We start from the raw sequence: 24,651 nt of genomic DNA, 5'->3' as shown, positions 1-24,651 counted from the left end.
TTGTATATGAGATCTCGTTGACTTGCGGGAAGGTTTACAATAGACAGACAGGCAAATGTGTTAACGACCGCGCGGCTCAACATTTCCGCTCCTTAAGCTCCGACAAGGGCGCTAGGTTCTCTGAGCACTGTGCTTGGTGCAGTGGGTGTGAGCCGCGGCTGAGAGAGATACGGATTCTGGGCAGAAGCGTTGATAAGAAGGCGGGCGAACTGCTTAAGCATTTAATATAAGAAAGAGGGGGGATGGGTGTTTTAGTGCGGTCGCTCTGTTGGGGGCAGAAGTGCGATTGCTTGAGAGGTTTCGGTAAAGGGGGCGTGTTTGGTTGGTCTGCGCATGTGTGGTCATTGCTATATATTGCAGGCCTTTTCAGTGCAATAAACCAGATGTGGTAGCGCCTGTTCCGTGTCCTTCCTTTTACTTCATGTGCGTATGTGTTTTTTTAGCGCTAAGAATGCCGTCCGAAGCTAACAAAGAGGGTTCTACTTAAGAATAGGACAACGCAGAGGGCTATGGAAAGAAAAATGGTAGGGATAACGTTCACAGTTATGAAACGTGCAGAGTGGGTCAGAGAAATAACTCAAGTCACTGACATTCTAGTGGAAATCAAGAATAAGAAATAGGCATGGGCATGACGTGTAGCGCGAAGAAAGGAAAACCGATAGTTGCTTAGGATAACAAATTGGATTCTAAGGGAAGGAAAGCGTAGCAGGGGGCGGCAGAAAATTAGATGGGTGGATGAGGTTAAGAATTTCGCAGGGGTCAAGTGGATGCAGCTCGCACAGGACCGGGGGAATTAGAGGAATATGGGAGAGGCCTTCGCCCTGCTGTGGGTATAGTCAGGCAGAGAAGGATGATGATGATGTTTATGACAAAGAGGTACGAAACTGTTTCAGCACTGCATCTGTGTATCTATCTTAAGAAGAATTATCTTACCTAAAACGTGGCAGTCCTACTGCGCATGTGTGATGGCCAGCACTTTCAGAGCTTGTATATTGCCGCGAAACCTTCAAAACAGTATTTGTTGTTTTTTTGGCGGCCGCCGACATACAGGCTTATCACTCTGATTCTGGACCGCGTATCGGTTCCGTAATCTTTGTTTGTTAATGCTCGATGTCGCGAGTCACACCTTTATCAGTTTTGTTGTAGCACAAGATGCACCGAGATCTGTCTCGAAGGTTCCGGCCACTCGGGTGTCTTTCCACAATGTTCCAGCCCGTGCTGGTAGCTGTTTGTGACGTTATCTAGATTGTTCTGTGCAGCCTTTAAATTGAGCGTTGCCGAGTGTGACGGGCATTCTTTGTTCGACGATCGACGAGCACGTTTGTTTCTATCGCCGCCGCCAAGTTGCTTAGTTCTTTTGCGGGCGCAAGTCAGCCCAAATAAAGAGTTTCTTTAGTGCAATCATCGACCCCTTCATTTGTGTCATCGACCTCGTCACCACTACGTGACAATATGACATGCTTTTCTTATAAGTGGCAGCGGAAGACTAGCATCTGCCCTGTTCATGTTTGTTCTTTTGTCCCTGGTGTTTAATAGCTATCAGAAATATGATTTCGGATGCTTTTCAGCTCGCCCAGGTTTCCGCCTTAGGACCGTTTCACATGATGCGATTTTTGCCCTGCAACGCTACAATTCTCGTCGGTCTAGCTAACGGTCTAAGAATCTTGCACCGTGGTCTAGCCGCAGAGCGAACGTCGCTCCAGTCGCGGTGTAGTCGTCGACGCGGTCATTCTCACGACTGACCAATGAGGAGCCGAGGAGCGTCGCGACCTTATGTGACGTATGATGACGTGCAATGGGTTGGCACGCTCAGTATTGAAGGAGAACGCGCGCTCCCATGAGACACCCCGGGTGTTTTTTTTCGGCGCAGCGACGCGCTTTTTGTATGCTGAAAAACTGCCCGTTTCATAAATACGTATGAATTATCGCTTAGAGTCTAAAAATACATCTGAGTATATAAATCAAACATGCTCTATGTATGCGCTTTCTACAAAGTATCAAACAACCCTGAAGGCATCTCTCACCGATTTCGCACGCGGGTTCGCTGCATGTGAAAGCGCTGTGCGAAAACGCACTGCGGTGTCAGCGACTGCACCGAAAATTTTCGCTGCAGTCGCAGCATGTGAAACGGGCCTTATAGGTGCCAATGGCTTTGCCCCTTTCTGATCTGATGTGACATAGCATTCATTCCGTGCCATGGAAGAAATGATGCCCTTCGCGTGTTTTCAATACACTGCGCGCTTTTATATCTTGCAGCCGACTAATCGATCAGATATCGTGTGAATCAGCGCAACGGCACAAGGCCAGAGGAAGAAAGGGACAAACCAAGCGCTGTGTTTGTCCCTTTCTTCCTCTGGCCTTGTGCCGTTGCGCTGATTCACTAGATATGTCAGACCAACTCGCTCACCAGTTCTAATTGATCAGATAGTTTTATATTTTCTTGTCATAATGTGCGTTTTAATTATTACCAATTTAATCCTTATAAGACCACCATGTGCGGTTGGAGACTGAAGTAACCAGGCCTCGGGGTCTGCTTACAGAACTTGCAGTGCCCCTAATATTCAAAAAGTCTCAAAGCTGATGATTCAGATTTTTCATAAGCGCTTCACTACACAGCCAAGAAGCATCGGCGGTAATGGAAACGACGGCGAGTTCTGACTTAGAGCGAGAGCTCTGTGTCAGATAGGTGGCCTATTGACCACAACCAATATCGACAACAGGCGCCTCGAATTTATGTGATAAAATTCCCGCCGGATTGACTGGAGGCATGTCCAAAGTTCTCTCGTTGAGGCCTAAGCTTGCCTTCGAACCGAAGCCGTCAGCACCGCAACTGCTTTAGATGGTTCGCTAACTATCGCAACGCAACTTAACAACACCGCTGCATACCCGAAGAAGTCACCGTGTTGCTCCGCTCTAAGCCAGGTTGTTCTAAGCTGCCTCTCAAGTGCGTCGAGAACTACATCTGAGAACATCAACTTTCCATGATTCCATCGGACAAAGTTTTTTTTTTGCCGTTTCTTCTTTCGAATTATACTCTTCTAAGGCCAACGAAGCTGTGTCATCCGTTTTTGAGTCGTGTGACGATGTAGCTATATAAAAAACAAAAGCCAAAGCTAAGAAGGTGTGTAACCAGTTAAACCTCATAAAGCTTGCCAAATCAATAGGAGAGTTATTTTTTAGACTTGGTTTTCAGTGTTCAATTACATAAGCTAGAACAAGCGTTCAGGGTTATCATATCTGAAACTGGCACATGGCAGAAAACTGTTTCCATATATATTCAAGAAAAGTTGAACCTTTTACGGAATGACGACCCTGTTTGCTGTTTTGATGAAATCATTGACTTTGTCCGGAACGTGCCTGGTGGCAACATTACGGAATTTTCAGTTGATATTTAGGATCTGCATCACTTGTTGACAAATGGCAAGGTGCATTGAAGATTTCGGGTGTGCTGCCTTCCAAAACACGGCTGGTTATCAGTGGACAGCGTCCTACAGCTTATGGAATTTTACTTGAAATCAACTTTATAAACTAGAAAGAATAACCGTACCTTCTGAAGGACGGGATATGTATTGGGTTATACCTGGCCCCGGTTTTAAGTAATCTGTGTAGAAAAGAGTCGTCCAGGCCGGCGTCGAGGTCGGCGAGGAAGCGGGCCGATCAAGAACAACACGATCTGCGCGATGGCAATTCCACAACTGCTTCATCTTCGTCAGAGTCCAGCGAAGGGGTCCATCTTCTTCACAATGCCCCCAGAGAAAAAGGAGCCATCCTGGCGACTTAAGGGGACGAAGATACAATGGGGTCGTAGAACGGCTTAAGGCGCTGCACATGTACAGCTTCGCGGCCACGGCGCGGAAGATCAGAAGATGGCATAAGAGGCTAAAGAATGTAATTGACTGGTGAAGTGAGCTCGACGACTCGGTAGGGCCCATGATACTTGCAGACCAGTTTTGTTGAGAGGCCGGGGCTGCCGGATGGAACCCAGAACCACACGAGTGCGCCAGGCTCGAAGTGTGGTGCATTCTTCTGATTGGTGTCATGCTGATATTTCTGGCGCCATTGAGAGTCGGTCGTGAACGACCGGGCAATCTGGCGGCATTATTCGGCATACTTGGCAGCTTCTGTCATTGTAGTGTATTCTGATGGATCAGGGTTGTAGGGGAGGACAGTATCAAGGGGAGCAGATGGATGCCGACCATAAAGCAGAAAAAATGGAGAGAAACCCGTGCTTGACTGCGTAGCAGTGTTGCTTGCGTATGTGATATAAGGAAGGACAATGTCCCAGTTGGTGCGGTTGGATCTGACGTACTTCTCTATCATGTCACCGAGGGTACGAATAAATCGTTCTATAAGACCGTTTGTTTGCGGATGGTAGGCAGTGCAAGTGCGGTTGATTTTGCACTGAGCGAGCAGGGCTTGAACGACGTCAGATAAGAAAGCGCGGCCTCTGCCGCTGAGCAATTCGCGAGGAGCACCGTGACGGAGAATGAAGTTCGTCAATAAGAAACCTGCCACATCTCGGGCTGTTGCAGCTGGGAGCGCGGCGGTTTCGGCATATCTCGTAAAATGGTCGACCGCGACATTGACCCAGCGATTGCCGTCAGCTGTGTAAGGAAGAGGGCCGTAGAGGTCAATGCCAATGCGGTCGAAGGGTCTAAGCGGACATATTAGAGGCTGTAACTCCCCAGCCGAACAGTGACAGGCAGGTTTGCGGCGTTGACAAGCCAGGCACGATCCAACGTACCTGAGAACCGAGTGGCACATACCACGCCAATAGTAGCGAAGACGGATCCTAGTGTACGTCTTGAAAACTCCGGCGTGACCGCACTGCGGATCGGCTTGGAAAGCTGCACATATTTCGGTCCGTAGATGGCGCGGGATCATGAGGAGCCATCGAGAACGCGCAAGCCCCTTTTTGAGCAAACTGCAGTGATAGCAAACAGTGGTGACATAACAACGCGAGTAATAATTTAATAAAAAATTATAAATGCCTCCAGAGAGACGTGTTAGCAGTCCAATTTTTTGTGATAAGCAACTCGCGTTTCTTCGGCAAAGATACTGTAAGCACAAGTAATATGTCTTTGGCGTATAAATGTGCTTCTTGTGTGAAAAAATAATTTTTTTGAAGTTAACGGTCGTGTTGTTCGTTTCTTCTTGCGTCCTGTCCTGTCCTGCTCTGCTCTACACTCTCGCTATGTTCACTCACCCAAAATGCCAAGTGTAAGGGATCGTCAGTTCGCGCGCGGCCTAGCGCCCAAGCAGAGGGGCATTGTTGGAATGGTTCCTAAAATGGTACGTATATGCCCTTCCGTGTCGCCGTTCGAAGAAGGGTGCCTCGAAGCGACGGCAACGACCCTTAACCGCTCCCGTGGCGGTAGCTGGTATCGGTCAGCGAAGACGACAGAAGCCGACGCGGCTGAGGAGTAAGCCGGCGCCTGGCGCTCAGACGGCATTGTTTAGTTAATCCCCTTCGAGTCCCTGAATGGGAGCCGCTCCGTGTCTCGTTCGAAGGAATGCACCGCAAAGCGTCGGCAGCGTCTTTTAATCACTCCTGTGTGGACAGGCGTCGTCGGCGGATGGTCAGACAGGTTGGGAGCGTAGATGCGTGGGAGCGAACATCTTCGCGAGTTCTCACAGAGTCCCCTAAACTAAAAAAAAAGAAAAGAAGCTCCATGGGTCGCCTGCCTGTACTGTTTCAGTGCGGGAGCAGCGCTGCGGACAGCGGTGACCGGGCACGGGGCGAGGGTGAATTTTCATGGTCCAATCAAGCCGCTTATGGCCAGTGATTGGATAGCTCGGGCCAAGAGGTGTGAACCCGAGGTGCAAACGGAAGTTGCCAAAGGTTCGTTGGGTGTTCTTGGTTGGGTCCTGTCTTAGGTCGCGCCCTGCACCATCGGCTCTGCCGAGTTTGGGAGTCTCTCCAAGGAAGACGGGACAACCAGTTCCCGCGTTTGCTATGTCTTTAAAATCCTGTAAAAGTGTACATATGTAAATAGATGTACATAAAGATGAATTATCGTTCATAATTAAGATCAACCGTTCAAGACCCTTCTGCCTCGCCCAAGACATCCGTCTCTGACGGAGGAGCACCGCTGGGGTAACGGGCCCCTGCCTGGAGAACGAACCAGTTCGTAATAGAAGAGACATCTGGGCGAGTTGGTATGGTGACATGATAGAAAAACAGCGCAACAGACGTGGACGGGGGTGAAGGACAAACAGGACGGGCGCTGAACTCACAACTGAAGTTTATTGAAAAAACACAGAAATATATAACCCAGCGAAGCAGCCCCAAACCGCACATTAAACAAGAAAATCATGATGACCCCCCACACACACCACGTTCAAGAAACTCAACCTCATTATCTGTTAAAGCGATTGACGGTTCACTAAAACATTTTTCACCGAATCGAATGCTATACCTGGCCTCAATGATTTCCCGGTTAATCTGTGCCGGTTGGGCATCCAAAATAACTGTCTGTGTTAGAGAAGGATGGCAGCCGTCACATCCCTTACAGTGTACAACCAGATTAGATCCTCTACCAATCTCTAATGACCTCTCGTGCTCTCGTAACCGGACATTGATACACCCACATACACTTTATCACTTCGCTACCTAAGGTAAACTGCTGTCCCTTCCCGAGGCTGTTGAACATTACCTTAGTCTTCTGCATATTGATTTTCAAGCCTACCTTTCTACTTTTCCTGTCTAGCTCATCAATCATTATTTGCAGTTCGTCCCCCGAGTTGCTTAGCAAGGCAATGTCATCAGCAAATCGCAAATTACTGAGGTATTCTCCATCTACCCTTATCCCTAACTGCTCCCATTCCAAGTCTCTGAATACTTCCTCGAAGCAAGCTGTGAATAGTACTGGGGAGATTGTGTCTCCTTGCCTAACACCTTTCTTTATGGGAATTTTGTTACTTTCTTTATGCAGAACTATGGTTGCTGTGCAGCCACTATATATATCTTCCAGCGCTTTCACGTACGGCTCGTCTACCCCCTGATTTCGCAATGCCTGCATCACCGCCGAGGTTTCAACTGAGTCAAATGCTTTTTCGTAATCAATGAATGCTATGTATAAAGGCTGGTTATATTCCGAGCATTTTTCTATCACCTGGTTGATGGTATGAATATGATCTATAGTAGAGTACCGTTTCCGAAACCCTGCTTGATCTTTTGCTTGATTGAAGTCTAAGGTTGTCATCATTCTATTAGCGATTACCTCAGTAAATTCCTCTTACGTAACAGACAGTAAGCTGGTTGGTCTGTAATTTTTAAGGTCCTTAGAGTCCCCTTTCTTATGAATGAGGATATTTTTGCATTCTTCCATGGTTCCGGTACCGTCGATGACACCCGTCACTGCGTATACAGGGTGGCCAGTTTTTCTAGCACGATATCCCCCCCGTCCTTCAGCAAATCTGTAGTTATCTGATCCTCTCCAGCTGATTTCCCCCTTTTCATAGTTTCTAATGCTTTTTTGACCTCGTCCTTCGTAACTGGTGGAACGTCTGACTGTTTTTCCCTACCGCCAATCTCATTACGGTCCTGACAACTTTGTCTACTGTAGCGATCTGCATAGAACTCCTCGGCTACTTTGACTATCTTATCCATATCCATCTTTGACTATCTTATCCATATGATGACGTTGCCCGCCTTGTCCCTTATCGCATACATCTAGTTTTTGCCTATGCCCAATTTCGTCTCTACCGCTTTCGATTTCTCTACTTAAAATATTTGCTCGGACAGATAAATCCTTAAAAATCAACCACCATCTTCGACGTCTGTAGCTGGCGTAATTGTATGAGTAGCTGCAGTGAAAATGGAAGTGCCACTAAGCGAGAGATGAAAAGTGCGTAATCATTCAGCAGAGTGTACAAAGCGTGGCGCATGATGCAGGTGGAAAACGGCGTGAAGCACCACCTGAAGCTCAAGGTGCAGCCGACACTCATAGTGACGTCAGCCTGCAGTCAACGCAACATCACGACCAGTATTAACCCCCAGGTAAGAGCCTTGCAAGTGTAGTGCTTCTCCAAACGGGAGACCTTTCATATTTCAGTTGTTTCTGCTCCTAAGATGCTAGACATGGCAGGATTGGTATAGTAAATCAAAATGACAGAGATTCAACAAGATTCCAAACAGATGAGTAAGTCATATGACTGATCAACAGCAGAAGTAACTCATCAGGTGCGCGAAGCGAACCATACGAGCTATTCCAACTTTGAGATATTAGTGGAAAATAAAATTTGATGTAATATATATGTGGCCTGGTTCCTTCGAGTAGCACGTGCAATACCGAAAGTAACCGCTTCTCAGAGAGTTCATACCACTTGTGAAACTCACCTGTTGTGATGCTCTGATAATACTTATTGGCTTTAGAACAAAAGCGAGAGGCAAATCATGCATCCTGGTTACTTGTGGCAAAGACGGAGCTTACGCAGCACGAGTGGACGAGTCTGCAAAGATAAAGGGTGAACGTGCGCTGAAGGTGACCGTAGATGAAATTGGTTGTTCTGATGAAAAGTGGAACATGCAGTGCTTAAAGTCTGACTCGATCGGGCTGTCTACTGATTCGATCACAGGTGGAAAGAAAATAGAAAACGCCGCTAGTGCCTGCTTCGCACATCGTTTTATACAAAGACAGAAATAATTTTTCTCCTCGGGTTTTAGAAACTCTCCTAATGAGTCTTACTAAACTGACTGTGAAACTGACGAGACAACACAGAAGAAATGTTCTGATAAGCACTGACACGAATAAAAGATGCAGCCTGCTTTGTATTCATGAAATCCCTATACATTTTAGAGGGATCTCAGACCCCCCCATTGGTCTCAGACCCCCCGACACCCCTCTGACTTCAAGCCCTGGGAATACGCCAGAAGTACTCAACAGTTTGTAAAGTCCGTGCAAGAGTGCACATGCAACAGTGCCATTATTCAAATCCTTTATTCAGTATTTTTTTACAAAACATACTAGGACAGAAACAAAAAGCTACTGTACTAGTAGCTTGACAGGGCTCTTGCCCCTGTCTTGGCATGGGTGGAAGACAAAAACAAACAGGCACTTATGCACAAAACACAATTCACAATGCTTTAAGATCACACACACTCAAACACAACATCGCGTAATTATGCACTTGCTCGGAAAATCAGATTAACAACAGAAATGAAAAAAGGAAATACAGGACATTGAAATGCACACTTTGCACAAAATGATTATTTGGTATTCACTGTAAAAAAAAAAGTAAAAAAAAACTAAAAAAAGTAAAAAAAAAGTAAACAAATGGTAGGTTTACGTTCTTTCTAATATCAGGTGTTCTTTCCATTTTTTCTTTGAGATGTTATGTATATCGATACTGCTTTCCTGTGATAGATTAAGGTATTTCGGCATGTGGTATTGTAGTCTGTGTAGGCCATGATTTGTACGTGAAAACGGAATTACCCACAATTCCCTTCTTCTAATCAGGTAAAAAGTTTCTAGTGTTCTTCTAAAATTGCATATGTTTATAAAAGTGTTATTGTTATGTCTGATAGCATCTTTGTATTTAATATTGAGGTTGAATTTGTGGACGCGCTGGACAGGACGCACATTAAAAGATGAAAATAGTTCATTAGTATGGGCGTCATAGGGGACATTTGCTACGTGTCGAATGGCTTTTTTCTGCAGTAGGCACAATTTATTTATATCACCTGGGGTTGTGTCAGCCCAGATAAGGCTACAATAATTGATGTGAGAAAGAAGTGAATTGTAAAGCAGAAGTTTTTTTTTTTTTTTTTTTTTAAGGAAGCATCTGCCTGAACCGACAAAGCAAACCAGTAACTTTTGCTAGCTTTCCGGCCACATGGTCCACATGCGTATTCCAGCTTAAGTGCTGGTTAAAGATTACCCCTAAGCTTTTAGCGTCACTTACTATATTTATTTTCTCTGAGCCAAGTTGCACGTTGAAATCCCGACTAATATGTTTTTGCACAGGTGCAAATAACAGAGCTTTTGTTTTACTAGCATTGATTTCCAAACCGTTTGTTCCACTCCACTGAAGCAGTTTCATTAGTGCTATATTTGCATAGTGTTTTAGATCATAGATGTTGTTCGACTGGTAGAAAAGGCTGGTATCAACTGCATAAATAATATAATGTGCACTAGTGCTAATATTTATTATAGCAGTGCTTATAGAAGTACCGCTTGCGGCGAATCAGAGTTCATGGTGACTGACCCACCGCGTTTCGCACGGCTTTACTGGTCGCAGAATATTTCAGGCTTCTTCTGGCCTAGTTACTCGATTTTTTTTTCACAATGGCGATTTTGCAACTCTTCCTTCTTTTCCGTTGTACATATGCGCGTAGTACGTTTCTAAGCTGAGGTGGGTACATATAAGACAAACTGATATGAAATTCCAATTGAATAAAGAAAAATTCCAATCGGATACGCAATGAATACGCTTATAATTATTCAATACTCATCATCTCCACAAGGGTCATGTAGCACGAAATTATTCTCTTCGGTAGTTATCAGAAAAGCACCTTTTGCTATTGATGACACTGGTGTAGAAGGCACACACAGTCTGCGTGTATCAGAGTGCCCATATGGCGCTCATCGCCCTTCGCGTGGACTAATAGGTCTTCAGGAAGGCGCGCTATACTTTGGCACAAGGAAGAATAACAAAAAACAAAACAAAGCAGTACGAACGCCAACTTTCAACTGTTTATTATATGTACTCCTTTTCTTATAAACTCACATACTAAGAAAAATGTACATACACGTAATACATATACAAGACGATAAATCATCATCATAATCCTCTTCATCATCACTCTGACTATACCCACTGCAGGGTGAAGGCCTCTCCCATATTTCTCCACTTAACCCGGTTCTCTGCTAGCTACATCCACTTGACCCCTGTGAACTTAATCTCATCCGCCAACTTCACTTTCTGCCGCCCCATGCTACGCTTTCTTTCCCTCGGAATCCACTTTGTTGCCCTAAGCGACCATCGGTTATTCTCTCTTCGGACTACATGTCTTGCCCATGCCCATTTCTTCTTGATTTCCACTAGAATGTCAGTAACTTGAGTTATTTCTCTGACCCACTCTGCACGCTTCCTATCTTTTAATGTTACCCCTACTATTTTTCTTTCCATAGCCATCTGCGTTGTCCTCAACTTAAGTAGAACCGTGTTGGTTAGCCTCCGCGTTTCAGCCCCATAGGTGAGTACAGGTAAGATGCAACTGTTGTATACTTTCCTCATGAGTGATACCGGTAAGCTGCTACTCATAATCTGCCAGTGCTTGTCAAACGCGCTCCATCCCAATCTTAATATTCTTATTTACTTTTCATGGAGCGGTTTGGGGTTACTACCTGTCTTAAGAAGACATATTCGCCTACTACTTCCAGTGCTTCGCTACCTAACGTAAACTGCTGTCATTCCCGAGGCCGTTGAACATTACCTTAGTCTTCTGCATATTGATTTTCAAGCCTGCATTTCTTCTTTTCCTTTCTAGGTCATCAATCCTTCTTTACAGTTCATCTGCTGAGTGACTTAGCAAGACAATGTCAACAGCAAATCGCAGATTACTGAGGTATTCTCGATCTACCCTTATCCCAACTGCTTCCATTTCAAGTCTCTCAATACTTCGTCTAAGCAAGCTGTGAAGAGTGGGGGGGCTGAAAACACAACGGGGGTGTCGTGTTTTGCTGCACTTATTTAAGTCGGTGCGATATCTTGTGTACGTATGCTACAACCGGCCTCACTCTTTCTTTTTCCTTCGTTTTCCCATTTTCTGGCCTGGTTACCTCTCTGATCAACTTCTCTACTATTACCCAATCAAATGTTTGAGGACTCCACCAGCAGCCAGCCTGTCAACTTGGTATTTGCTAATAGAGTCCGGACAACCTTAGAATGCAATCAAGCAAAGGATCAAGCAGGGTTTCGGGAATGGTATTCTACTATCGATCATATCCATACCATCAATCAGGTGATAGAAAAATGCTCGGAATATAACCAGCCCTTATACATAGCATTCATTGATTACGAAAAAGCATTTTACTCAGTTGAAACCTCGGCGGTGATGCAGGCATTGCGAAATCAGGGGGAACCATAGTTTTGCGTAAAAAGTAACGAAATTCCCATAAAGAAAGGTGTTAGGCAAGGCGACACGATCTCCCCAGTAATATTCACAGCTTGCTTAGAGGAAGTATTCAGAGACTTGGAATGGGAGCAGTTAGGGATAAGGGTAGATGGAGAATACTTCCGTTATCTGCGATTTGCTGATGACAATGCCTTGCTAAGTAACTCAGGGGATGGATTGCAAAGTATGATTGATGACCTAGACAGGAAAAGTAGAAATGTAGGCTTGAAAATCAATATGCAGAAGACTAAGGTAATCTTCAACAGCCTCGGGAAAGAACGCCAGTTTACGTTAGGTAGCGAAGCAATGGAAGTAGTAGGCGAATATGTACGCTTAGGACAGATAGTAGCCGCAATCCGGACCATGAAAAAGAAATAACAAGAAGAATAAGATTGGGATGGATCACGGCCTTGTTGTGGCGGAGGGGCTTGCGAAACTCTATGAAGTCGTGAGCTCTGCTGTGTAGGGCCACCCAATATAGACAGGTCACGGCAGAGAGTTCTGACAAAATGTAATTCACTGGAGAAGGTAATGGCAACCCACTCCAGTATTTCCTGCCAAGAAAACCCTATGGCCAGTCCCAATACCATTGATGATATGGCGCCGGAAGATGAGCCACCCAGGTTGGAAGGCGTCCAACATGTTACTGAGGATGAACAAAGGGCGATTCTTAGTAGCTCCAGGACGAATGAAGCGGCTGGGCTAAAGCCAAAAGGACGCACTGTTGTGGATGTGTCGGGAAGCGACAGGAAAGTCCCATGTTGCAAGGAGGTATATCACATAGCAACATGGAATGTAAGATCTATGACGCAGGGTAAACTGGATGTCGTCAAGCGAGAAATGGACAAGTTGAATATTGATATCTTGGGTATCAGCGAACTCAGGTGGACCGGAATGGGAGAATTTAATTCCGGCGACCATTATGTCTTTTATTGTGGGCACGCATTCAGGAGAAGAATGGGGTCGCCCTCATAGTAAACAGAAGAATGGGCAAAGCAGTGCTTGGGCACAACCCCAAAAACGACCGAATGATTTCACTTCGGATCCAAGGTCACCCTTTCAGCATAACAGTTATCCAAGTATATGCACCGAACACTACTGCTGAAGAAGCTGACGTTGAGAGATTTTATGCTGATCTGCAATGCCTTTTAGACCACACTCCATCATCTGACGTCCTTTCTCTCATAGGAGACTGGAATGCTAAAGTTGGGAGTGAAGAAATATCCTGAATTACAGGCAAGTTCGGTCTTGGTGAGCCAAATGAAGCTGGGCAGAGGTTAGTAGAGTTTTGTCAAGAAAACAACCTGACCATAGCGAATACTCATTTTCAACAGCACAAGAGGCGTCTGTACGCATGGACTTCACCGGACGGTCTGTACAGGAATCAGATTTATTATATTCTTTGCCGGCAGAGATGGAGAAGCGCTACACAAGCAGTAAAAACAAGGCCTGGGGCCTATTGTGGCACCGATCATCAGCTTCTTGTTGCCAAAATTAAGCTTCGATTGAGGAAAACGCAGTAAACTAGAAGGCCTTTCAGGTGTGATCTGGATCAAATTCCATAAGAATATGCTGTGGAAGTGAGGAATCGATTTCAAGAATTAGATCTAGAAGACAGAGAGCCTGAAGAGATGTGGACTGATGTTCGTGATATAATGCAAGAAGTTGCTACTAAGGTAATTCCAAAGCAAAAGAAGCGCAAGAAAGCAAACTGGGTATCTGAAGAGGCTTTGTAAATAGCTGAGGAAAGGATAAGATAAGAATGCCTTCCTGAACATACAGTACCAAGCAGTTGAGGACAACAGCCAATTGAAGAACACAAGAGCTCTGTATAAGACAATCAAAGATATCAAAGGAAGCTTCTGTGTTAAGCTGGGCGTGATAAAGGACAAACGAGGCAGGGACCTCACTGAAGCCTCAGAGATGAAGAGGTGGCAGGAATACACAGAACTGTACAAGATGGACGCGGAAGTGCAAACCCAACATACGACGGTTGTGATCACTGTTCTTGAGTCGGGCATCCTGAAGAGTGAAGTTGAATGCGCATTAGCCAGCCTTGCTAGGAACAAGGCTAGCGGAAATGATGGCATTCCAGCTGAGTTGCTTAAAAACCTCAACCATGACGACGCTGTTAACGTTCTGTATACATTATGTCAGCAAATTTGGAATACCCTGCAGTGGCCACAGGATTGGAGGAGGTCAGTTTACATCCCCATCCCAAAGAAAGGCAGTGCCAAAGATTATTCCACCTACCGCACGATCGCGCTTATTTCGCATGCTAGCAAAGTGGTGATGAAAATCCTCCAAGGTAAGCTGCAGCAGTATGTGGATCGGGAGCTGCCGGACGTGCAAGCTGGGTTTCGCAAGGGCAGAGGAACTAGAGACCAGATTGCCAACCTTCGCTGGATCATGGAAAAAGCAAGAGGGTTCCAGAAACCCATCTACTTCTGTTTTATTGATTATGCGAAAGCGTTTGACTGCGTAGATCACAGCAGATTGTGGCAAGCTCTCCAAGAGATGGGAGTTCCAATTCACCTCATCTCTTCTCCTCAGGAACCTGTATTAAGGGCAAGAGGCCACAGTCAGAACTGGGCATGGTCTTACTGATTGGTTTCCGATTGAGAAAGGAGTGAGACAAGGCTGAATACTGTCGCCCTGCCTATTTAACCTATATGCTGAGTGCATCGTGAGGAAGGCGGGTCTGGACGAGCCTTCAGTTGGAGTGAAGATTACTGGGAAACGTATCAATAACCTTAGATATGCGGATACCACCACTTTAATGGACTCAAGGGACTTCTGGTGCGCGTACAAAAAGAGAGTGAGAAGTTTGGGCTTAAACTGAACATTAAAAAGACAAAGATCATGGCGTCTTGCCCTATCAAGTCCTGGAACGTCAAGGGACAAGAAGTGGAAGCTGTGACAGATTTTCTCTTCTTGGGCTCCAAGATTACCCCGGAAGGAGACTGCAGCCATGAAATTAGGAGACGCCTGCTTCTGAGAAGTAGAGCCATGGCCAGCCTTGACCGCCTAGTAAAGTGCAGAGACATTACACTGCCAACCAAGATCCGTATAACTCGTGCTATGGTCTTTCCAGTTGTGATATATGGATGCGTAAGTTGGACTGTGAAGAAGGCTGACCGTTGAAGAATTGACGCGTTTGAATTCTGGTGCTGGCGAAGACTCTTGAGAGTTCCTTGGACTGCCAGAAGATCATATCAGTCGATATTGTCACGTAGTGGTGACGAGGTCGACGACACAAATGAAGGGGGTCGATGATTGCACTAAAGAAACTCTTTATTTGGGCTGACTTGCGCCCGCAAAAGAACTAAGCAACTCGGCGGCGGCGATAGGAACAAACGTGCTCGTCGATCGTCGAACAAAGAATGCTCGTCACACTCGGCAACGCTCAATTTAAAGGCTGCACAGAAGAATCTAGATAACGTCGCAAACAGCTACCAGCATGGGCTGGAACATTGTGGAAAGACAAGCGAGTGGCCGGAACCTTCGAGACAGATCTCGGTGCGTCTTGCGCTACAACAAAACTGATAAAGGTGTGACTCGCGACATCGAGCAGTAACAAACAAAGATTACGGAACTGATAGGCGGTCCAGAATCAGAGTGATAAGCCTGTATGCTGGCGGCTGTTAAAAAACAACAAATACTGCTTTGAAGGTTTCGCGGCATTACTCCCCCCTTAAAAAAAAACATCGCCTCGATGTTCCAAAACAAAGAAACTTAAACATAAACACTGCAAAGTTTAAACACCACAGATTCTTTAAGGCGCGTAATATGGCTTCAGTCGTACAACATGTACAATTTCTGGGCATGCGCGTCGCCGTTGTGATGCTGACGTTCCGTCGGGAATGACTTCATAGTCCAGTGGTCCGACGCGGCGAAGGATTTTGTATGGCCCAAAATATCGACGCAACAACTTTTCACTTAATCCGCGACGGCGAATTGGTGTCCAAACCCACACTTGGTCTCCTGGATTGTACTCTGCGTGGCGTCGTCGTAAATTGTATCGTCGGCTGTCGGTGCGCTGTTGGTCTTTAATACGCAGCCGTGCGAGTCGTCGGGCTTCCTCTGCACGCTGCAGGTAGGCGGCGACGTCAAGGTTGTCTTCGCTGGTTACGTGCGGCAGCATTGCGTCGAGCGTCGTCGTGGGCTCCCTGCCGTACACAAGCTTAAACGGGGTCGCTCTGGTCGTCTCCTGGACTGCCGTGTTATACGCGAAGATCACGTACGGCAAGATGGTGTCCCAGGTCTTGTGTTCAGCGTCGACGTACATAGCGATCATGTCCGCGATCGTTTTGTTCAGGCGCTCCGTGAGGCCATTGGTCTGGGGATGGTACGCAGTTGTTCGTCGATGACTTGTGTGACTGTATTCCAGGATGGCTTGCGTCAACTCTGCCGTAAACGCCGTTCCCCTGTCCGTGATGAGCACTTCTGGGGCGCCGTGTCGCAAGAGAATTTGTTCGACAAAAAATTTGGCGACTTCTGCCGCGGTACCATTTGGTAGTGCTCTTGCTTCGGCGTAACGGGTAAGGTAGTCAGTGGCCACGATGATCCACTTGTTACCCATAGACGAAGATGGAAAGGGGCCGAGGAGATCCATCCCAATTTGCTGAAAGGGCAGGATTGGGGGCGGATGCGGGTTTAGTAGTCCTGCTGGTCTGGTCGGTGGCGTCTTCCGTCGTTGGCACTCACGACACGTCTTCACGTAGTGGGCAACTTCGGCAGGCAGTCGCGGCCAGTAATACTTCTCTTGGATTCGACGCAACGTGCGCGCAAATCCGAGGTGGCCTGCTGTGGGCTCATCGTGCAACGCCTGCAGAATTTCTTGCCGAAGGGTTTTAGGCACTACGAGAAGATGCGCGGTCTTGTTGGGTGCGAAGTTCTTCTTCACGAGGAGGCCATTGCTTAACGTGAAGGATGATAAATGTCGTCTGAACACACCAGGAGGGGAAGCGGTCTTTCCTTCCAAGTAATCGGCTAGCGCTTTCAGCTCAGGGTCTGATCGCTGTTGTTCTGCGAAACTGCTGGCGCTTACCGGTCCCAAAAAGGCGTCGTCGTCATCGTCCTTCGGGGGAGCATCGACGGGAGCGCGGGATAAGCAGTCTGCGTCGGAATGCTTTCGGCCCGACTTATAGACTACAGTCATGTCAAATTCTTGAAGTCGTAGGCTCCATCTGGCAAGGCGGCCGGAAGGATCTTTCAAATTAGCCAGCCAGCAGAGCGCGTGATGGTCGCTTACCACCTTGAATGGTCGGCCGTATAGGTATGGACGAAACTTAGAAGTGGCCCAGATGATTGCAAGGCACTCCTTCTCGGTCGTCGAGTAATTGACTTCGGCTTTTGTGAGTGACTTGCTAGCGTAGGCGATTACTTTCTCCTGTCCGGCACTCTTCTGGACGAGAACGGCTCCTAGGCCCACACTGCTCGCGTCGGTGTGAATTTCGGTCTCGGCGTTTTCATCAAAGTGACCAAGTACGGGAGGGCATTGCAGGCGGCGCTTGAGTTCGTCGAAGGCTTCTCCTTGCGGCGCTTTCCATTTAAAAGGTACGTCAGCCTTCGTAAGCTGCGTCAACGGTTCGGCGATCCGCGAAAAGTTTCTGACAAATCGTCGATAATAAGCGCACAGCCCAAGGAATCGGCGCACAGCTTTCTTGTCGGCAGGCGGTGGGAATTGTGCGATTGCAGCTGTTTTCTCCGGGTCTGGGCGAATACCGTCCTTGCTAACGATGTGACCTAGGAACCGGAGTTCTTCGTAGGCGAAGTGACACTTCTCTGCTTTTAGCGTTAGTCCCGATGACTTGATGGCTTCCAACACTGTCTGTAGTCGTTTTAGGTGGTCTTCAAAGTTGGACGAGAAGACAACAACGTCGTCCAAATATACCAAACAAATTTGCCACTTCAACCCTGCCAGGACTGTGTCCAGGAAAGTCATCACGTCGGGGCGCAGGGCGACGTAATGCACCAGCGTAGTTCATTGCTGTTGCCTCTTGTGCTGGAACAGTCGCAGCCGTCGCTTGAGGAACGCCCAGCGCTTGCTGGACTTCTTCACGGACGACGTCCGCGAGCGTCGCCACCTGGGGTTGTTGCGATGATTGCTGCATTCTGCGGAGCTCTTCTCGCACGATCTCCCGGATGATGTCCCGAAGGTTCTCTCCGCTTGCAGATGCGCTGGGGTAGTGGCATGAGTAGTCTAGTTGAAGTGGTCGCTCGTAGTGGCGCATCCGGCTGTACAACGTCTTCTCGATGGCAGACGCTTCCGTTTCAAATTCCGCCACTGTTGTTGGCGGATTTCGGACAAGATTTGCAAAAAGCGATTCTTTGACGCCTCGCATTAAAAATTTGACTTTCTCACTTTCAGTCATGTTAGGGTTAGCGCGGCGAAAGAGGCGCTTCATCTCTTCAACGTACGCCAGCACAGGCTCGTTAGAAAGTTGAAGTCTTGACTGAAGGAGGTCCTGGGCTCTTTCTTTTCGGACGACGCTTGAAAAGGCAGTCAAAAACGCTTCCTTAAAAATGTCCCAATCCTTCATAGCTGCCTCATGATTTTCGAACCAAACTCGGGCATGTCCTTGAAGAACGAAGTAGACTTGCCAGAGTTTCGTGGCGTCGTTCCAGCCATTGAATTCTGCCACACGGTCGAAAAGGTCCACCCAGTCTTCTGCATCTTCATCCGGTCGTCCATGGAAGCAGGGGGGCTCACGGGGTTGAACGAAAACAACCGGTGCTGTAGGCTGGGCCATTGTGAGCGTCGATGTCTTCCGAGATCGAGTAGGGTCAGGCAGCAGACCGTGTTCGGGTTGTAGGCCTTCAAGTCGGCGGCTGGCTCGTTGACCTGTAGGATGGTTTTCCAGGGCGACAGGAACACGGCTTGGGTCTTCGCTTGAAGGATCAAAGGCAGCACCTCCACCAGATGTCACGTAGTGGTGACGAGGTCGACGACACAAATGAAGGGGGTCGATGATTGCACTAAAGAAACTCTTTATTTGGGCTGACTTGCGCCCGCAAAAGAACTAAGCAACTCGGCGGCGGCGATAGGAACAAACGTGCTCGTCGATCGTCGAACAAAGAATGCTCGTCACACTCGGCAACGCTCAATTTAAAGGCTGCACAGAAGAATCTAGATAACGTCGCAAACAGCTACCAGCATGGGCTGGAACATTGTGGAAAGACAAGCGAGTGGCCGGAACCTTCGAGACAGATCTCGGTGCGTCTTGCGCTACAACAAAACTGATAAAGGTGTGACTCGCGACATCGAGCAGTAACAAACAAAGATTACGGAACTGATAGGCGGTCCAGAATCAGAGTGATAAGCCTGTATGCCGGCGGCTGTTAAAAAACAACAAATACTGCTTTGAAGGTTTCGCGGCAATATTGTCGACCATAAACCCTGACTGCTCATTGGAGGGTAAAATTCTAAAGTTAAAGCTCAGCTACTTTGGTCATCTGATGAGAAGAGAGGAGTCGCTGGAGAAAGATTTAATGTTGGGAAAGGTTGGAGGTCACCGGAGAAGGGGTAGGCAGCGAACGCGATGGTTAGATGGCATCCTCGAGGCGCTGCGGATAAAGTTATGTGATGTTAGGAAGATAGTGAGAGACCAGAAAGAGTGACGTGATATGGCTCATAGGGTCACGAAGAGTCCGACACGACTGAACGACTGAACTGAACAGGAGCGCATTTGGCAAGCACTTGCAGATTATGACTAGCAGCTTACCGGCATCGCTAAAGCGGAAAGTATACAACAGTTGCATCTTACCTGTACTCACCTATGGGGCTGAAATGTGGAGGCTAACCAAGAGGGTTCTATTTAAGTTGAGGACAACGCGGAGATAGGAAGCGTGCAGAATGGTTCAGAGAAATAACTCAAGTTACTGACATTCTAGTGGAAATCAAGAAGAAGAAATGGGCATGGGCAGGACATGTAGTGCAAAGAGAGGATAACCGGTGGTCACTGAGGGTAACAGACTGGATCCCAAGGGAAGGAAAGCGTCGCAGGGGGCGGCAGAAAGTTAGGTGGGTGGTTGAGGTTAAGAAGTTCGCAAGGGATCATGTGGATGCAGCGAGCACAGGACCGGGTTAATTCGATGAATATGGGAGAGGCCTTCGCTCTGCGATGGGTATAGTCAGGCTGATGATAATTATAATGATGATAATGATGATGAATGCAAAACTTGTAAAAGCGGCATTGCTACGCAATGTTTGCTCATGGGAGCGAAATAAACAATTTTATATTATTAAGTTTAGTCTTAAGTTTGGGCTTCATTTTAAGAACATTGTAAATTTAAAGGCGCCGAAATCACACACGCACGCGCGCGCCGGACACACGCACACACGCACGTGCACACACCCTGACAGAAGCACGCACACACACAGGCGTGGACACAGATGCACACAAGCGCACACACACGCGCGTGAAGAAAACGGGAAAGCGCCGCTCACTATTGATTTATTGTACACGAAAACACGTGTATATATACCACTGCGGGTGCATACGCAAGGAACACATTCACACATCATGTTGTATAAGATAAGCCCTGTTCAAAAAACGCTTTTTCAGCTTTATACAAATTTATCGACATATCGCTGACGCACAAACTGCCTTTTTTTACTGATGTAGAACGCTTCAGTTCTCTGGCTTTCTTTTTACCACTCCTTGCAAGAATCTGCACATCTGAAAAACACGGTTCACGAGTGCGTGAATGGCACTATTTGATATGCTTCTGTGGATTGGTACCCTCTTCATTTTGCTCTACATTTCATTCGTGTTCCTGATGCACTTATTAACACACCGCGCAGCCATAGAACGACCGAAGGAGAGGAGAAAATCAGCCCCTTCGGCACATATTATGAATGGTCGCCCATGCATGGTACCAGAGCCTCTTTCTTTTTCGTTTTCATTCTTTTTAATATTTTAGGGCGAAGGCTTCCCTACTCACAACCTTCTTTAGGTTATGGGCCAACTTGTGACCTGTGAACCCGGCTGAAGCCAGCCTTGCCAATTGGTTCTAAAATCTCTGTCGCATCTTATGAATCCATGACTTCCTGAGTACATACTCATACTCAAGACGAAGGGAAGTAATACCTGTTTTCACCAGTTTCGACGCAGGTCGCCAAAAGCCTCACACAGAATACGGAGCAAAAGGCAGTGGGAGTAAGTGCGGAGGTCCCTCGAGAAGAGGTTGAGACCGGTGGCCGTGCTGTATGTGCACAAGTTGGTCCACAATTTGAAGAAGGTTGGCAGTAGACACGTATGGGGTGCCACTCGTCTTTTCTTCCGAGCAGAAGCTAGGAAGCATTTGCCCTCGAATAGTCAAAAGAAGGAAAAATAAAAAAAGCAGTGGTATATACTATGCATGGGTGACCATTTATGAAATATGCTGAAGGGGTTGCTTATGAAGTCCCCTTCACGTGCGATCGTTCCTACATAGGAAAAATGAGACAATGTACTAATGAGTGCATCAGGGAACTAAACGAAGAGCAATATAAAGAGGGCCCCAATTTTCCGAAGCATATCAGATCCTTCTTTTCGCGCGCTTGTGAACCATGTATTTCAGATGAGCGGCTTCTCGCAAGAAGTGGTAACACGAAAGCCAGAGAACTGACTGAAGCGTTCTACCCAGGTAAAAAAATTTCCCACGATTATATTACTTCTTAATGCGAAATTTGAGCGCAGCTCATCACCTGTTTAACCTTTTCGATAGATTGAGGCAAATGTTTCGAGCAAGACACGTATGTACAATAACAAACATTTATTTTTTATTTTTCACACGCATTCCTTCACGAAGAACTCCGCTAACAGTTCTTGGCTGTCGTAAAAGAAGCTTTGTGGTCGGAGAAATGAAGAGAGCAATTGAGTAATCGGGAGGTGGCGGGACGCAGCGCGTGGGCCAATAGGAACGTCGCGCGACGAACAGATAGCAGCGACTGACTGATGCCGCTGCGCCTCTAGTGTGTGAAGCGAGTGAGAACGGGTTGCACGCATGGTGATTCGCCGATAGCGAACAGGCGTTTCGGCAACCGGAGATCACCCTCGCCGCCACGCAGGAAGAGGGGGAGGACCCCCTCCTCCTCTTTCTGCATGGCGGCTACGGTGCTCTACGTAGTGACGTTGTCTTGACTCTCTAGCGGCGGCGGCGGCATCAGTCAGTCGCTGCTAGCGCCATCGTTTATAGATCCTATAAACGATGGCACTATAAACGTTGGATCTATAAACGTAAAGGATCTATAAACGTTGGCTAGCGCTGCCTCTAGCGACCCCCCCTTCTTTTCCTGTGTTCTCCGGTTGCTGCGCTCGCTCGTACTACCATCGTTCGCCGCTGAGTGTACTCCCCCCTCCCCCCCCCCCCCCCCCCCCCGTCTTCCTGCGAGGCTCCGCGTTTGCCGGAGCGCCGGCTCGAACTGGGGGAATGAAAGGGGTGCGGGGCTGGTCACGAGGCCGACGATGACGCGAAACCCAGGAACGGGCGCCAGAGCTGCGCTCTAAGAAGGCAATTAGAGATACGTTAATAAGTTTGTATAAGGCTTTTAACACTTTTAAGGCGAAAGCATTTAAGCGTTCATATTCACTGGGACAGTCCGTCCGTTACACCCTAGAGCAGAGTCAGCTGTTACCCTGCACTGGCGCACACCCTCCTCGGTGACAGCGCCGAAGCGCATGCGCATAGCAACAGTGATGTTACCTGCAGGAGGAGAAAGTACGCGCGGCGTCTTCGCCAGAAGTGTTGCTGCAGTCTAGTGAGTGAACTGGATGGATCCCAAGCGGCTCCGTGATTTCGCACGAAGAGAATGTCACTTTGACGCACAACTTAGTCGAAGGTTAGTCGAAGTAGTGCGACAAAGGCTTTCGCCTAGTGCACTTTAGGCTGCCAAAATGCCCCCATAGTTTTTTAACAGTGCTTATCTTAAGAACATGATGCGTGGATGTGCGTTGAATAAATCAGTTGTGAGCGGCTCTCTATCCCGTTTTCTTCACTTGTGCGTGAGTTTGGTTTCGGCGCCTTTACATTTATAAGGATCAGCTACCAACTAGCCCAACAAGAACTTCTCTTCATTTTACGAAGCCTAGCCATGAGATTGGACTTCTAGAAATTCACTAGGCGTTCAATTGTTTCGTAGGTCGTCGAGATCCCTCTTGTTTCCCCACGTTTTCTCGAAGGTCTGTAAATCAACAAACAAGCATCTTGTACAAGATGCTTGTTTGTTTGATATTCATTGACATCCCTATACATGAATGCGGAAGGGCTACGAGTTCCCAGCAAGAGTCTCCCATGCATATCCGCTGTGACTACAAAAATTATCAGTGGCTAAAGCGGCTAAACAAACTTTGAAGAGCAACACATTTGCTAATTTCATGTGCTTAGACGGGATCGTTGCGTGCGTATCACGTGATCTCTGATGTTTTGGGGATCTTTCCAAGTCAAAGGTGAAAGGTCAGAGGTCACGATCAAGTGTTCAATTAGTCATGTGGTCGTGCACTAGACTACCACAGCAAAATACACTCGGCAGGCTGCCCCATTCTGCCCTTGGCTAAGTGTCAATGTCACCCGGAAGCACCCAGGGGGGGGGGGGGGGGGGGTGTAAGTTCGTAAAGTTTGCGGAGTTGGCGCTCTGATGTTCATCAAACGCTGTTCTCCCTTGCGTGCAGCCAGAGATCTGTGAAGCGGAGGTGTGGGAGAACGACGACGACGAAGGCCACCACCAGATGGCTCTGCTCCGCTCCAGCTGCCTGCAGGTCGAGGAGGTGCGCATCTGAGCCCTAAGGACTCAGCTGGGGGACGTCGAGAAAGTAGCCATCAAATCGTTTTGTTCCGAGCTGCTGTACATTTCATTATTGCTTATTTCGATTTATGACGTCCAAATTTACTTGTGGAAACTGAGAGTACACTCTGACGTATTCTGTTGGAACAATTCTGCGATCCTTTTGGACTACTCCAGTTTGATACCGATGAGGTGATGCTCCTACAGAATTGTTTTTTCTCTTGAAAGTTTTCTGACATGAGAAACGTTTCCAGATTTATATTGCACGTGCCAGCTAGCTAGGTAATTGGAATCTGACCGGCGACGTCTAACCTAATGTATAAACACCAACCATTTTAGGCGTGCTTTACTTTAGTAATTATGCATGAATCACCGCGCGCTATTGTGGCTACAGACGCTAAAGGTTATAAAATTACCTGTTTCGGATTCGGCTTCAAAGGCCCGGCGATGGCTATGTCTAGGTCACTTGAATGTTTCTTGAGGTAACAGCGCTGAACGTGGACGGGAGCACAAGATTAGAAGACGACACAACGAGCGCTGACTTTCAACAACGTTTATTTTGGAAAACCCACAACTTCCTATACCCTTATGTCACACGTCACATACAAGTGACTTGCACATCTCAGCATTGTTATAATCAAAAAATACACGTGCCCCAACATGGATCCCCAAATGCCTGCTTTCTTGTTCGACATTGCTTCGAAGTTAGCCAGGATTATGTAAGAGACTGCGCCTCGAAAACTTGCTCCGTGCAATTCAC

General features: G+C 47.2%; 1 protein-coding gene across 1 annotated transcript in view; it reads left to right on the top strand.

The window, feature by feature from the left end:
• Positions 1–24,308, top strand: part of LOC146177949 (uncharacterized) — a 54,276-nt gene extending 29,968 nt beyond the window's left edge. Inside the window, exons 2-3 of the mRNA XM_084581784.1 lie at positions 7,898–8,002; positions 23,779–24,308. Of these exons, the coding sequence (XP_084437910.1) occupies positions 7,898–8,002; positions 23,779–23,886 (213 nt within the window). The 3' untranslated portion in view covers positions 23,887–24,308. The remainder of the gene's footprint in view (positions 1–7,897; positions 8,003–23,778) is intronic.
• Positions 24,309–24,651: the final 343 nt, after the last annotated feature.

This window comes from Amblyomma maculatum, chromosome 10 (genome assembly GCF_055883805.1).
Source record: "Amblyomma maculatum isolate TAMU_Amacu chromosome 10, ASM5588380v1, whole genome shotgun sequence".
Lineage (NCBI taxonomy): Eukaryota > Metazoa > Arthropoda > Arachnida > Ixodida > Ixodidae > Amblyomma > Amblyomma maculatum.
This window is presented reverse-complemented; position numbering and strand designations above follow the sequence as displayed.